Source organism: Rhinichthys klamathensis, unplaced genomic scaffold (genome assembly GCF_029890125.1).
Source record: "Rhinichthys klamathensis goyatoka isolate OS25496 unplaced genomic scaffold, OSU_Roscu_1.1 h1tg000056l_1, whole genome shotgun sequence".
NCBI lineage: Eukaryota > Metazoa > Chordata > Actinopteri > Cypriniformes > Leuciscidae > Rhinichthys > Rhinichthys klamathensis.
The window spans coordinates 84,730-98,263 of NW_026606601.1; the positions used below are offsets into that span (position 1 = coordinate 84,730).

Consider the following 13,534-nt stretch of genomic DNA (forward strand, 5'->3'; position numbering starts at 1 on the left):
CACAGCTTCACACGATAAAGTTGGCCGGCTTCGATAATAACAAATGCACATGATCAGCAGTAGAAAGCGAGAGGAAGGTGCCGCAAGTGAGGTTTTTTATGACAGTGTTGTGAAAATATACGCCGCACAGCTGTAGGGGGAGCTCGATGAGAAAACATGCCACAACAAAAGTGATAATCAGCAAAGAAATGACTAGAGTTGCCAAGTGCCCCTTTAAAAGGGTTAAATGTAGGGGTGTAACGGTTCAAATAATTCACAGTTTGGTTTTTATCACGGTTTCAGGGTTTCGGTATGGTTTGGTATGTGCTATGTTCAGGGAAAAAAGGTACTGGAATAAAAAAACTGAAAATAAAACCAAATAAGCAACAGCACAAAATAATTATGATAGAGCAAAGATACAAAAAAATATAAACCGTGCTTTTCAGGTTTTTCAGGTGTTTCAGGTCCAGAAAGTAATCAAATGTAAAATAACATTGCACATACTCTTCACTGTATAAATTAAATAAAGATGAATCATTATTAAAGTTACTAATGCTATTCAGTCAAGAGCAGTGAGTGATTTTTTTTTTGTCTTTTGTTGTTTGATTAACATTAAAAACAGGAGGAATATTAGGCTGCTGTCACTTTAAGACGTAATGCACGGATCCAAGATCCTGATACTGTACACATACGTCCTCTTTCTCCACTGTTTACGTTCACTTATGACATAACCTTCGACGTTTGCTAGGATACTCGCCAAGACGGGCATGTTGACATGTTTTTTGTGTGAATCTGTCCGTTCAAGAGCAAGACTTGAAAGAGAACTCAATATTTGAGCGCTGTCTGAGACACGGCTTCCGATGAGTGCACATACACATCTTCTTACAGTGAGTTCTCTTTCGCGACCTCCCCTTGAACGATTAAATTTGAGTTTAGTTTAAACACAGATAGCAACGTGTGATTTTAAATTGAAAAAGAGTGACTGTTTTGTCCACGTTTTTTGATCATCGCTGTTGTAACATATCGGGAAGCCAGAATGCTTATCTGACAGATATATACAGTAGCCAAACTCTGTCGGTCTGTTTTACGTGTTGATATTTTCATCAAACCATATTATAGATGCGTCGTCAAATTTAAGATGAACCGCGGTGCAAGTGCGTGCCAATCCATTGGTGGAGAACGGTACGGTTAGATTTTTTTTTTATATATATATACAGAGAACCGTTACACCCCTAGTCAAATGTGATATTTGAGATTAAACTAGTGGAGTTGTATGTTTTGTGCATCTGTTATTCCTTCATCTCTTCATATCTGCTAACCCTTTCCTTCCCAACTAAGGACTTCCTTCACTGAAAGAGTAATGTTTCTGTGGTGTTACCATAACAGACTAATAATTAACTACAGGAAACCACATATACCTATAATTCTAAATATATATTCTGATGGTAAATGATGATTGCTAAATGTCCTTGATCTTTGTTAAACATGTACATTGCTCTTTGCAGATACTTGGTTACTTTGACTATGCTTTCACGGCTATCTTTACTGTAGAGATCGTGTTAAAGGTAAATGTCCTGCCCTGTGCTCGTGTTGTGTGTTGTGTATGTTCAGTAACGCTGTAACCGTCTGGTTTATTCCAGGTCCTAGGCTATGCAGATTATGTCTTCACTAGTATGTTTACATTTGAGATCGTGTTGAAGGTAACCTCTCGGCACACAGGCCTGGCTGCATTCTCTCCATGTGTGTCACCTGCTACTTCAGTACTACCTGGCTTGATCAATCTCTTTTCTTTCTCTTTTTTTAAACCATGGCACCTCTTTTACTAAAAGACTAAAAGAAAAGAAATGTCTCAGAACATGAAAGCACATCTTCATCAAACACAGCACAAGAGTTGTCAGGTTTTCACTTTTCTTTTGGGGAGAGTGACAGGGCTTGAACTCAACCCTGATTGGTCAAAGTGGGGTTAAGGAAGTTTTGAAGGAAACCGATCTGGAGAAATCACACAGGATGTGTCTGTAAAACTAAAATGCTTTTTTTTTTTTGTTGAGGAAAGAAAGCAATTCAAAAAGACGAAACTATGCAACTCTTTGTGAAATGAAAATAACACTGCCTCTCTCATGCCTTCATAACTGATTGGCCCGTTTCCAGTCCATAAAAGAGGGGGCAAATATAACCATGCTTGGACAGAACATGGTTCAAACCCCTTGACTGAGTGCATATCAATGCAATGCCACCTCCAGCGCCATACAGGGCAGCACAGTTGTTATTTAATGAAGCTGCAGTAATTCTCTCTGGCTGTGTTCAGAATGTCATACTACAGTATTATTCTCTTCCTGCAGTTTATAGTATGTATACTGTGCACAATATGCACATTTTCTCTATATATTTCCATTTAGCTTTCAGTTTTAGTAACTTAAAGTAATTAAGTAATTACTTAAAGCTACACTGTGTAACTTTTTTAGTTTATTCTTAGCTAAAAACACTTAGTTCTTTCAAAAATATATGTGCTCATTAATGTATATTTACTTCGTACAAGTAATAAAGTATTCTCGTGAGTGTATAATATGCCATTGAAAATACATACGGGTAAGGGGTTCTAATGTCGGTCGCCATGTTGCCCCTCCATCTTGAAAGTACATTAGCCAAAGAGGGACATACCCGTTAATTCAAGCTTCGCCTTTCGCGTTTTAACACTCGATGGAACCGTGTCGAATGTCATATAAATAACCTATATGTTACCTGACAAATTAAATTACTGCAAATTATAATAGTTTTCTAAAATAACCTCATCACTTGAAGGAACACTCATGGACGAGGTCGAACTGGAAGCCATGTTAATCTTGGACTACATTGGCCACTGTAGGAGTTAAAACGAAATCGGAATTGAGAGGAACAGAAACTAATATTCACTGGATGGTCATATACCTTTTCACCGCTAGATGGGGGTAAAAATCACACAGTGTAGCTTTAAAGTATTTATTTTAGCTAATTGCCAATGCAAAATTTCTAATTTTCGTTAATTTTTAAGTTTACATTTTCATATATTATGTATGTGTTATTTTATTTCAGCTTTTTATTTTTAATAAATGTAGTTTTAGTTAACAATAACAACACTGATTTGAGTCGCATTGACACCGTTTGTGGAAATCTGAGAAATTATTTAGTTTAAACAGAACCTTTAAAAAACTTTAAATCTGTTTTAAATTTAAATTTGAAAACTTTACACTTGTTCTCCAAATGTTGATTTTAGTTGCCAGGAATGTGTCACCAGAAGTTTTATTTAATTTTTTTAGACAATAAAAAATAACTTGTGCAAGAGTCAGAGTATCTTTCTTTTAATTAAATCCTTATAATTGTGTAATGTAGAAACCCGGAAATAATTCTTAACCTATTTGTGATCAGACTGCCAAATATATAACACATTTTTACACAAAATGTACTTATTGTGAAATACCCAGTATTATGTTCAAGATGCTAACAGGACGCTACTCGCATTCAGGTGATGAGGTCATCATGGGACAAAAATATTAGCATAATGCTTTTTAAATAGTTTATTGTGTAACCATTTCACTTCCCAGTTTTAAAGACCCCTTTAAAATCAAAATTAAAGTTGTATTGCCATTTGCTTTTAGTCCTTCTCTATAAGCTATTATCAATTGAAAATGAGTTAACATGCAGTAGGAAAGAAAACTGCACTTATTAAATGATTTCAATTGTTTTTAATATTTAATAAATAGTAGGCTGGTATTACATTTTGAACATAGCCTCTTGTTTTGTGGAGAGATTCTCATAAGTGCTGATCTTGGACCAGCAACTTCTAGCAAAAAATGTTTTATGAAAATTTTGTAAGATTTTCACCTAAAGTGATTTATGTAGTTATCTAAAATTGGTCTCTGATCAGCAGCCAACGCTCGCGTAACCCAGTGCTCGCCTTCGTGGTGTGTGGTTGCATCTGTATTCATAATCATTCAGCAAACGACTCCTTTGCATTCATGATTTTGGAGCGACTTGCTTTGGTTTTGGCTGGTTTTTTCTCTGCCTGCTGAATATGAAGTTAAAGTAGGAGCTTCTTCCCCCTCTTTTCTTTACCGAATCTTGCCGAGGGAACAGGGCGCAATGTTCTCAAGGAAAAAAAAAAAAAAAAAAAAAACGGCTCACATGAATGTGACAGTAAGGGAAGTTCTCATTTCAGATCGCCTGATAGATAGGTTCCCTTTCTTTCTGACTCTTTTCTTGCTCTTTTATCTTTTCCTCCTGTACTCTTTCTGTCGATCCTTATTTCTTCTGTCATGAGTTAGTCCCCTTCAAAGCTCGGCAACAAACAGCATGTTTTATTGCTGGGCCCCCTAGTGGTGGATTGTGAAACAGAGCTTACTACTACATTCATGTTGACTCAAGCCGTGAGGGTTTGGCGGAGTTAGCGCAAGGATCTCGCCTTTAGTCCAACTCCGAGCACGCCACCCTTAAAAAAGAGTGATATTAAGGAGTGTAAATGTGTGTTTCTGTCTATGCGAGTGTGTGTGTGTGTGTGTGAACTCTGTCTGAGAGTGTGATTTACTGTTTTCTCTATGTCCTTCATTATGGTAGGGCAATTGTTGACCATCTACGCTTGTTTTGTTAGATGACCACATATGGCGCGTTTCTCCACAAGGGGGCGTTCTGCAGGAACTACTTTAATCTTCTTGATCTGCTGGTGGTCGGCGTGTCGCTGGTGTCCTTCGGAATTCAGTGAGTGATGGTTATATTTTAAGGCTGCACGATTAATCGGCATAAAACCAAAATCGCAATATGGCTTAGTGTGATTATCAAATCACAAAAGCTGCAATTTAATTAAAAAAGTCATGGCATCATGAAGTCAGTTGACCAAGGACCACGTCTTGCTGGTTAAGCAGGTTTAGAAGCCTGGCAGAAACTCCAGTATCAAAGAATTGAAAGCATGGAGTATGTTTTTTGGTAACGCGGAGGCTTGTGTCTCTTGCAGATCGTCCGCCATCTCAGTGGTGAAGATTCTGAGGGTTCTGAGGGTGTTGCGTCCACTCAGGGCCATAAACCGAGCTAAAGGACTGAAGGTTCGGTCTATTGCTTTACTTCGATATGAATTGTCTTCATACATTTTAATATGTTTATGGTTGTGGAAAAATATAGGGCTTGCATGTCTGTCCATTTGTTTAAGAAATTATACATTTTACATCTGTCTGACAACCTCTGACTTTTAGTCTTTGCCTTCTGCAGCATGTGGTCCAGTGTGTGTTTGTGGCCATCAGGACTATTGGAAACATCATGATTGTCACCACACTGCTACAGTTTATGTTTGCCTGCATTGGTGTACAGCTCTTCAAGGTAAAATATGTCATATACTGTATGGGGTCAGAAAGTCTCTTATTCTCACCAAGACTGCATTTATTTGATCAAAATAAAGTTAAAACAGTAATGTTGTGAAATATCATTACAATTTAAAATGACTGTTTTCTTTTTTCAATGTATTTGAAAATGTCATTTATTCCTGTGATGTAAAGCTGAATTCAGCATCATAACTTCAGTGTCACATGATCCTTCATAAATCATTCTAATATGCTGATTTGGCGTTTGAGAAATATTTCTTATTAATGTTTAAAACAGTTGTTCTGCTTAATATATTTGTGGAAACCTTTCCAGATTCTTTTATGAATAGAAATTTCAAAAGAACAGCATTATTATGATTATTATTGACTTTTTCTTCAGGGGAAGTTTTACCGTTGTAATGATGAAGCCAAGTCCACCTCAGAGGAGTGCAAGTGAGTCTAATTGAAGTTTTTAATCCTCACATACTGCAGTGCTTTCATAAATGTATTGTAAATGTATAAATTTATTGCAAGTTAGTGTAATAATCAAACTTGTACAAAAAGAAGTGGCTATTAGAGAGGGTAAAATAACCATTTTTCTCTCTCAGGGGAACATATATCATGTATAAGGAAGGAGACGTGAACCAGCCAATCATTCAGAAGCGTCATTGGCACAACAGTGATTACAACTTTGACAACGTGCTCATGGCCATGATGGCTCTATTCACTGTGTCCACGTTTGAAGGCTGGCCATCGTAAGCATTCCACAATACACCAGTTTATAACTTGGATATAGAATAGCACGTTTATTTTATTTCCATGTTCCATTTTTTACACCTTAATATAGATTAGATATAGAAAAGCCCCATTTTTTTATGCAATGTTTAATTTGCATATTTTATAGCTTAATATAGATTGTATATAGAGTGTGGTGTATGAATGTGTATATATATATATATATATATATCTCAAGCGATATGTCAGTAAATATTTTAATTGATTTGTACTATACTTAGTGTGAAGTAAGTGTATTTTAAATACATTTTGGTATAATTTTTTTTATATAATTTTTATATAATCTTTTATATATTACATGTGTTACTCTTTATGCATCCATTTTAAAGGAGCAAATATCCCAAGCTGTTATCAGAAGCCTAAGCCTAATAAAATGGCTCAATGTAATTGGATATTGCAAAATGACATATATTGGTTCTTGTATTGCGAGTTCTTACTCAGACAGTCAAGTTTCCTTGTTCAAAAGCACGGGGGTAAATGAACGAGCGTGTTATTGTAATTTTTGTGTTTGTATTGGCGCTGTTGGTAAGTGCCACTGTGAACTCGATGCCAACAGTACCACGCTGTTCCTGTAATTACAACACCACACTGCTTCAAATGTTCTGTTAGTTTAACACACACTCACACACACAGTGACAGAATGACACAATATCGCTGTTCCGTAACTGTGAGTAGTTTTTCCTTGGCTCTCCATTCTCTTAGTTTACTTCATTTCGTCTTTCCTAAGGTTGTTGTACAAGGCCATAGACTCCAACCGGGAGAACATGGGTCCGATCTACAACTACCGTGTGGAGATTTCCATCTTCTTCATCATCTACATCATCATCATCGCCTTCTTCATGATGAACATCTTCGTGGGTTTCGTCATCGTGACCTTTCAGGAACAGGGAGAGAAAGAGTACAAGAACTGTGAGCTGGACAAGAATCAGGTAAGAGAAGACACAATAGGATTGTGCGGAAGCCCTGCATTGATCTAGACTTTATATCTCAATGCATTCTTTTTCCATATAGTACACAAAACAAGTATGCTGGCTTATAAGGATCCCCTTTTTTAAATCAAAGACAGCATTGCATGTAGTGTATCCTTCATAGATAATGCAATTCCAGAATGAAATGCATTGATTGACAGAATGAAAAGCATCATTTGATGTGTGTCGTCCTCAGCGTCAGTGTGTGGAGTATGCATTAAAAGCACGTCCTCTCAGGAGGTACATCCCAAAGAACCCGTATCAGTATAAGTTCTGGTATGTGGTGAACTCCACCGGCTTCGAGTACATCATGTTTGTCCTGATCTTACTCAACACCATCTGTCTTGCCGTGCAGGTAACTTCCTTTATTCCTTCCGTAATTAGAAGTAGTCTTAGTTTGCTTTCATGCTTAATGTTTAAATAATTATTTGTTTAAATATTCAAACCTGCTTCATATGCTCATTTTGTAATTTTATTTGATGAGAATATAACTATGCATAAATTATTTTTATTATGATTTATTTATTATATTATTTAACTGTATATTTCATATGAATTAGCTCTTTATAGTCCCCATTAAATAATTTTTGTAGCTTTTAGTGCATGTCTACAGTATATGATGTGTACATATAGCATACAATATATATTTAAAAAAATATATATATATATATGTATGTATGTGTATATATTTTATATAAAACTACAATGTTTAGTTTTATATATATATATATATATATATATATATAGGTCAAACATATATGCTACTATAGTGTTTATTAATATTTAAAATAGCTTTACCTATAACTATATTTTTAGTTTTTGTTTTCTGTTATACTAATATATATATCTATATCTATCTATCTATCTATCTATCTATCTATCTATATCTATATATATATATATATATATATATATATATATATATATATATAAAAAAAATTCCGTTTTAGTTAACAATAACACCACTGGTATGCAGGGTGTATATACATGTTTGTCTAATGAAATGACCTTTCACTTATACATTTTATACAATTTAATATCATTCATTTCTGCGGACAGCACTATGGTCAATCCGAGCTGTTCAATTATGTAATGGACATCCTGAATATGGTCTTCACTGCCGTCTTCACTGTGGAGATGGTCCTCAAACTGATCGCTTTCAAACCCCGGGTGAGTAATTCAAACACATAGATGCACACCATTATTCATTATCACACAATTTCTCATTTGGACATTCAGAACAGTGCAGTATAAATACACTTCCCTCCTCAATATGTCATGATCTTCCACTTATATCGTTAGATGGTTACACAAGGTTTGTGATGTTAACTGCCCACTTTTACACATGCAGGTTTGTGTTGCGAAGAAGGACAGAATGCTAGTAAGCATCTCAGTGTGATGTGCAGTGCTGTCGTTTTCAGCTTTTCTGTGTGGCGTGACTAACAGTGTCTCTTTGACACGAACAGATTCAGTCCATCATCTGACAACAGCACAGTTCTTGCTTTACTATAAAATAATATAGTAAACTTTCCTACTTTATATTAATATGCTAAAAAAAATATTTAGGTCTAATTTTAAGATTTATGTATTTGAATTGCTTTAAAAAATTTCAATCCGTTTTGAGTGAACAGTTTTAACATAACCTAATAAATCTATTTTTAATAAATAAATGTTTTAATTTAGTCCCCCCCAAACGCGATCGCGAACATGCTACATAATAGTTCAATTATTTTGCTCAAAGTTATACTCACAACGATTGTTGTCATTTGAGAGATCATGACGTTGGTGTCGTCTCATCATTGTCTTCAAAAGGTCATCGACCAGCATTTATTGTCAAAGATTTCGTTAATGAAATGAACACTATTTCGCATGCACTTCCAAGGATGTAGGCCTAGGATCAAATTGATATTGTAAAAACGACACCATCGTTACTTTTGTTATCACTGTGTGCTGAGGAAGCCTCCGGAGCTGAAATTCAGGTAGTAAGCGTTTGGTTTCTCACATGCACTGTAAGCGGTAGACCAATCACAACAGACTGGGCCATCTGACCAATCAGAGCAGAGCTGGCTCTCGGTAAGGAGGGATTTGGAGAGGCCGAATCCTTTATCAAACCGTTTCAGACACTGAGAAAAGAGGTGATGCTGTAATGGATGTTATGAGAAAATGAAACCATGTTTTTATTTATTTATTTGACCTTGGATTGATGTAAACCTATTGCAGGAGACCAAATAGGAACCTTTAAAATAGCATAATAAGGGCACTTGAAAACTGTGTAACCATATTGGATGGAAAATGTTCTACTGTATGCAATTCAAATACCTAAATCTTAAATATAGGCCCAAATATGTATACTTGTTTTGGATGTTGATTGATACTTTAATAAAAAAAGCTTATAACAGTTTTTTAAATGATCATAAATGTACTGCAACTAACTCCTAATCACACATATATTCCCTGGCCGTCCGCCCCTTCGCATTTCTCAGGGGTATTTTGGGGACGCCTGGAACGTCTTTGACGCTTTGGTTGTGATCGGCAGCATTGTAGACATAGTGCTCAGTGAGATTGATGTAAGTACAGCACAGTTCTAGGCCCTGTGTCCCCTCTTATATCCGCTCAACCCTTTACTTCAGGCAGGCTCAGGATGAGCTACTGTTCTTTTCAACTGACGACTTGTTTCTTTAACTGCTGAGATCTAACATCTGTATTTCTTTCTGTGTGTCTTCTCTGCACCTTCTTTTTCCTCCCTCATTCTATTCCATTCATTTCTTTCCCCCTCTTCCTTGTGTGTGGTGTGTCTTTTATTAACAGCATTATTTCACTGACGCATGGAACACATTTGACGCCTTAATTGTTGTCGGTAGCGTCGTAGATATTGCTATCACTGAAGTCAACGTAAGTACAACCGTTTTTCCGCCTTTCCAAGTGTAGAAGCCTTGCAAGATAAACATATCTTGTGCCCAACACAGATTTTATCCATAAGAATATCTTTATTATGTGCTTCAGAACCCAGATTTGGACATCAAGTGGGACTTGTAACACAGTAACAAAATAGTTTATTGTACAAAAGTAACTATTTCATATTTGATTATATTATAAAATGTAATTTATTATTATAATACTATTATTATCAAATTATTAAAATATTTAAATTATTACATAATTAACATTTTTATATAGAATATTTTAAATATATACATACACACACACAATTATGCAGCCTAACTGTTTGTATATTTATATATATATATATATATATATATATATATATATACTGTATATAGGGTCTAAGAATTCTTTTTCTTTTTTTTTAAGAAATCTCTTACACTCACCTAGGCTACATTTATTTGATTATATATATGCTGTGACAATAGTTTAATTTCTTGTAATGGCACTGATGATTTTTTTTTGCAAGGTTTCACTATATGTTGTCTTGAGTTATTTGTGATGTGAGTTGAGGTCGTTTAGCTAACCTTAATAACATTAACAGTCACACCTTCTCTTTCCCCTGCTTATCTGAAATAAAACAACATCATGTGAACCTTGAGGACTCTTCTGCTGAGAAAATTACTGAAATCTCTTACCGAGTTTTTTGTTGCATATTTGTGTGGACCAATAATCCGTTGTCTCGCATCCAAATGTGTGTAAATGCAGCAAGAACTGCAGAAATCCATCAGCTGGTTTGTCTAACGCTTGTTCTTCCATTCTGTCTCCATAGAAACTTTTAGAGGCAAGTATGAAAAAATGTGATCTCCTGTTTGCTTGCGTTCTGCTTCATAAAGACTTTATTCCTTGAAGTGTTGTGAGGACAAAAAAAATGTCCGTGTCAAAAGTTTGACAAATGTTGTTCCGGTTTAAGAGTTGTCATCAAGATCAGTTCAGAAAAAGAATGTATTTGTGCCTTGCTGATTTTGTGTAATGAAGTAAAGCCCTCACTGCCTTGGCTTTACTGATTACATCAAGTAAATTATTACATATTAATTATTAGTTTTTGAGGGCAGGAAGGTTGATGACTTGTTAAAGGAACAGACCACCACTTTTTGACATCGCACTTAAAGTGTTCAGCATCAAACAAATCAATATGGAAACTTCAGCAATTGAATTATCTGCATGTATAAATATGAGGAAAAGACATTTATTACTAAAACATTTTATATTAACATTAGTGTTTTCGTAGTATTTTTTATACTTTTATAGTGTTTATTCATATGTTGAATTGGCTTTTATTTTTGTATTGTCAGTCAAATTTATTTTAGTTTTAGTCATTTTAATACTTCAACTTCAACTTATTTTATTTCAGTTAGTTGCGACATTAGGTACAGGGCCTAAAACTGACTTGTTTGCCACACCTGCCAATAGCCGGTGAATTTAACGGCCATACATATTTTTCACCGGCTTTTTATTTGTCCTTTGTTGTTTGATTCACTTTAAAAACACAGAGACCAGCTGGAATATTAGGCTGATGTCACTTTAAGAGCTCATGCACATATCTAATATACTGATACACATGCATTTACTTTCTCAACTGTTTACGTTCAACTATGTTTACGAGGATACTTGCTATTTTTTGACATAATTTGTGAATTTGTCCGCTCAAGTGCAAGAAGACGTGAAAGAGAGCTCAGTTTAGTATTTGTGCGCTGTCTGAGACGCGGCTTTCTGGGCTTTTCCACACAGCGCGCGAGTATATTGAATATTGTCAAGGCTTAAACTTTCATGACGATGCAGTGCTGGCTTGTCAACTGTCCCGAGCGACGTTCACGTTTGTTCATGTTGATGCAGTTAGAATTCAGAAAAATGTTACCGGCCAAAAGTGTCACCGTTTCATTTACTCGCCAACGTTTTTACTCTCATTTGGCGCTTGGCGAGAGTTCATTTTTGGCCCTGATTAAGTTTTGTTTTATTTTATTAGTTATGTAAATGTTGTTAATTGATGCAGCTGGACATGAAGAGGGTGGTGCTGGAAAGTGATGGTGTTTCTTTAAGAGCAATGGTGGAGTTTCTGTGTGTGATCTCTTTGGTGGTGCTACTTTAAATCCTGTATCTCACAATCACTGTCCAGTTTCAGACATGTAATGTAGGGAACACACACACATATGTATTTATTGGTTTGTGTCTCCTCACACTCCTGTCACTCTGCTGTCTGAGCTACAGTGCTATCTCTCTGGAGTTTCTCATGTCCCTGCGTCCATATATAAATGTATATATGTGTATATTGTATATGTCCCTATAGGTGTTTGTATTGTGGCCATTTTCATTGGATGTGTTATGCGTTGAGTCTCCGTACGTTGTGTCCTTGTATAGTATGATTGTGGATATGTGTGATGTGTGTTTATGAGAGTTTGTGGATGTTTGTGTGCGAGAGAGAGAACTTGAGAGTGGCTATGTCTTGTCTATGTATGTTTTTGTTTTCTTCTACATCTTTATTTTCTGCTGCGTTTGTGCGTTTCAGTGGTGATAAAACTGTTAAGAGGTTTCACAAGGTCTTCTATCAAGCCTATCTGACTAGATTCTTGGAATCCGCTTACTGTTTCAGAAGAGATAGTTCACTCAAAAATTGTCATTATTTCCTCACCCTCATTTTTGTTCCAAACCTTTACAAACATTTTTTTCCTGTAGAAATCTTCAATAATAAATTGAACCTCTTTATTCATGCAACTACAATAAGCAGAGAATGAATGAAAAATGTAATAAAGTGGTCGTTATGACCTAAGGCCCGTTCACACCAAGGATGATAACTTTAACGATAAGGATATAGTTCTAAAAACTGTTTATAAAAGAATAGCAGAATCACGACTATATTGATAACAGCACAGAGAAACAATATCTTTGGAATCACTTTCAGAACAATTTTTTTCCAGCTGATAAACGGTAAAAATGTTGACAGCCAATCAGAATCCTGTACATTTGTGTCATTTTTGCAGGTTTTGCACTTTCATGATTTTGCAAAGAGTGGTCAGGAAATCCATCAGGTTTGAAACAACACGAGGCTGGTTAAATAATGAAAGAATTGTTCTTTTTGGGTGAACTAGTTCTTGAATTTGTTCGTCTGTTTATCAAATAATTCTTTTATCATTTTAAAAGCCTTGTGAAACTCATTTTATCACTGTTTTTAGTGGCTTGCAGGCATGCTGCATTTACATATCTAAATCTGCAGTTATAGATATACAGTAAAGCATTAGATAAGAGACAGCGGGTACAAATCACTGGTTTCTGCCCGGATGTGTCCTGCTGTCTGATCTGAGATGCTCATACAGTATCTATACTCATTAATGCCCGCTCGGGGGTGTGTGTGTGACTTTCACACAATCTTGCGGTGGTTGGAGTGACTGGTTTGCCCATCCCCTGTTGCATGCTGGGATATGTCCTGCTAACATTAGCTTGATTTCCTGCAGATGGCGCTCGGGCCCCCGGTCACCTCTCCGGTCAGTCCCAGGCGGTGTAGTCAGTGTGAAGTTTGCTCTTCCTCTCTTT

The 13,534-nt window shown here is 35.9% G+C and overlaps 1 protein-coding gene across 16 annotated transcripts in view; it reads left to right on the top strand.

Annotated features, from left to right (window-relative positions):
- Positions 1–13,534, top strand: part of cacna1da (calcium channel, voltage-dependent, L type, alpha 1D subunit, a) — a 96,525-nt gene that overhangs the window by 63,200 nt on the left and 19,791 nt on the right. For 6 of the 16 annotated variants that reach the window (XM_056248518.1, XM_056248519.1, XM_056248527.1 and 3 more), the window contains 11 exons: positions 1,485–1,544; positions 1,620–1,679; positions 4,601–4,707; positions 4,961–5,048; positions 5,212–5,319; positions 5,701–5,753; positions 5,909–6,055; positions 6,823–7,024; positions 7,260–7,418; positions 8,123–8,233; positions 9,872–9,955. In XM_056248518.1, coding sequence (XP_056104493.1) covers positions 1,485–1,544; positions 1,620–1,679; positions 4,601–4,707; positions 4,961–5,048; positions 5,212–5,319; positions 5,701–5,753; positions 5,909–6,055; positions 6,823–7,024; positions 7,260–7,418; positions 8,123–8,233; positions 9,872–9,955 — 1,179 coding nt within the window. The remainder of the gene's footprint in view (positions 1–1,484; positions 1,545–1,619; positions 1,680–4,600; positions 4,708–4,960; positions 5,049–5,211; positions 5,320–5,700; positions 5,754–5,908; positions 6,056–6,822; positions 7,025–7,259; positions 7,419–8,122; positions 8,234–9,871; positions 9,956–13,534) is intronic. The other 10 variants (XM_056248530.1, XM_056248522.1, XM_056248525.1 and 7 more) reach the window with 4 other exon arrangements.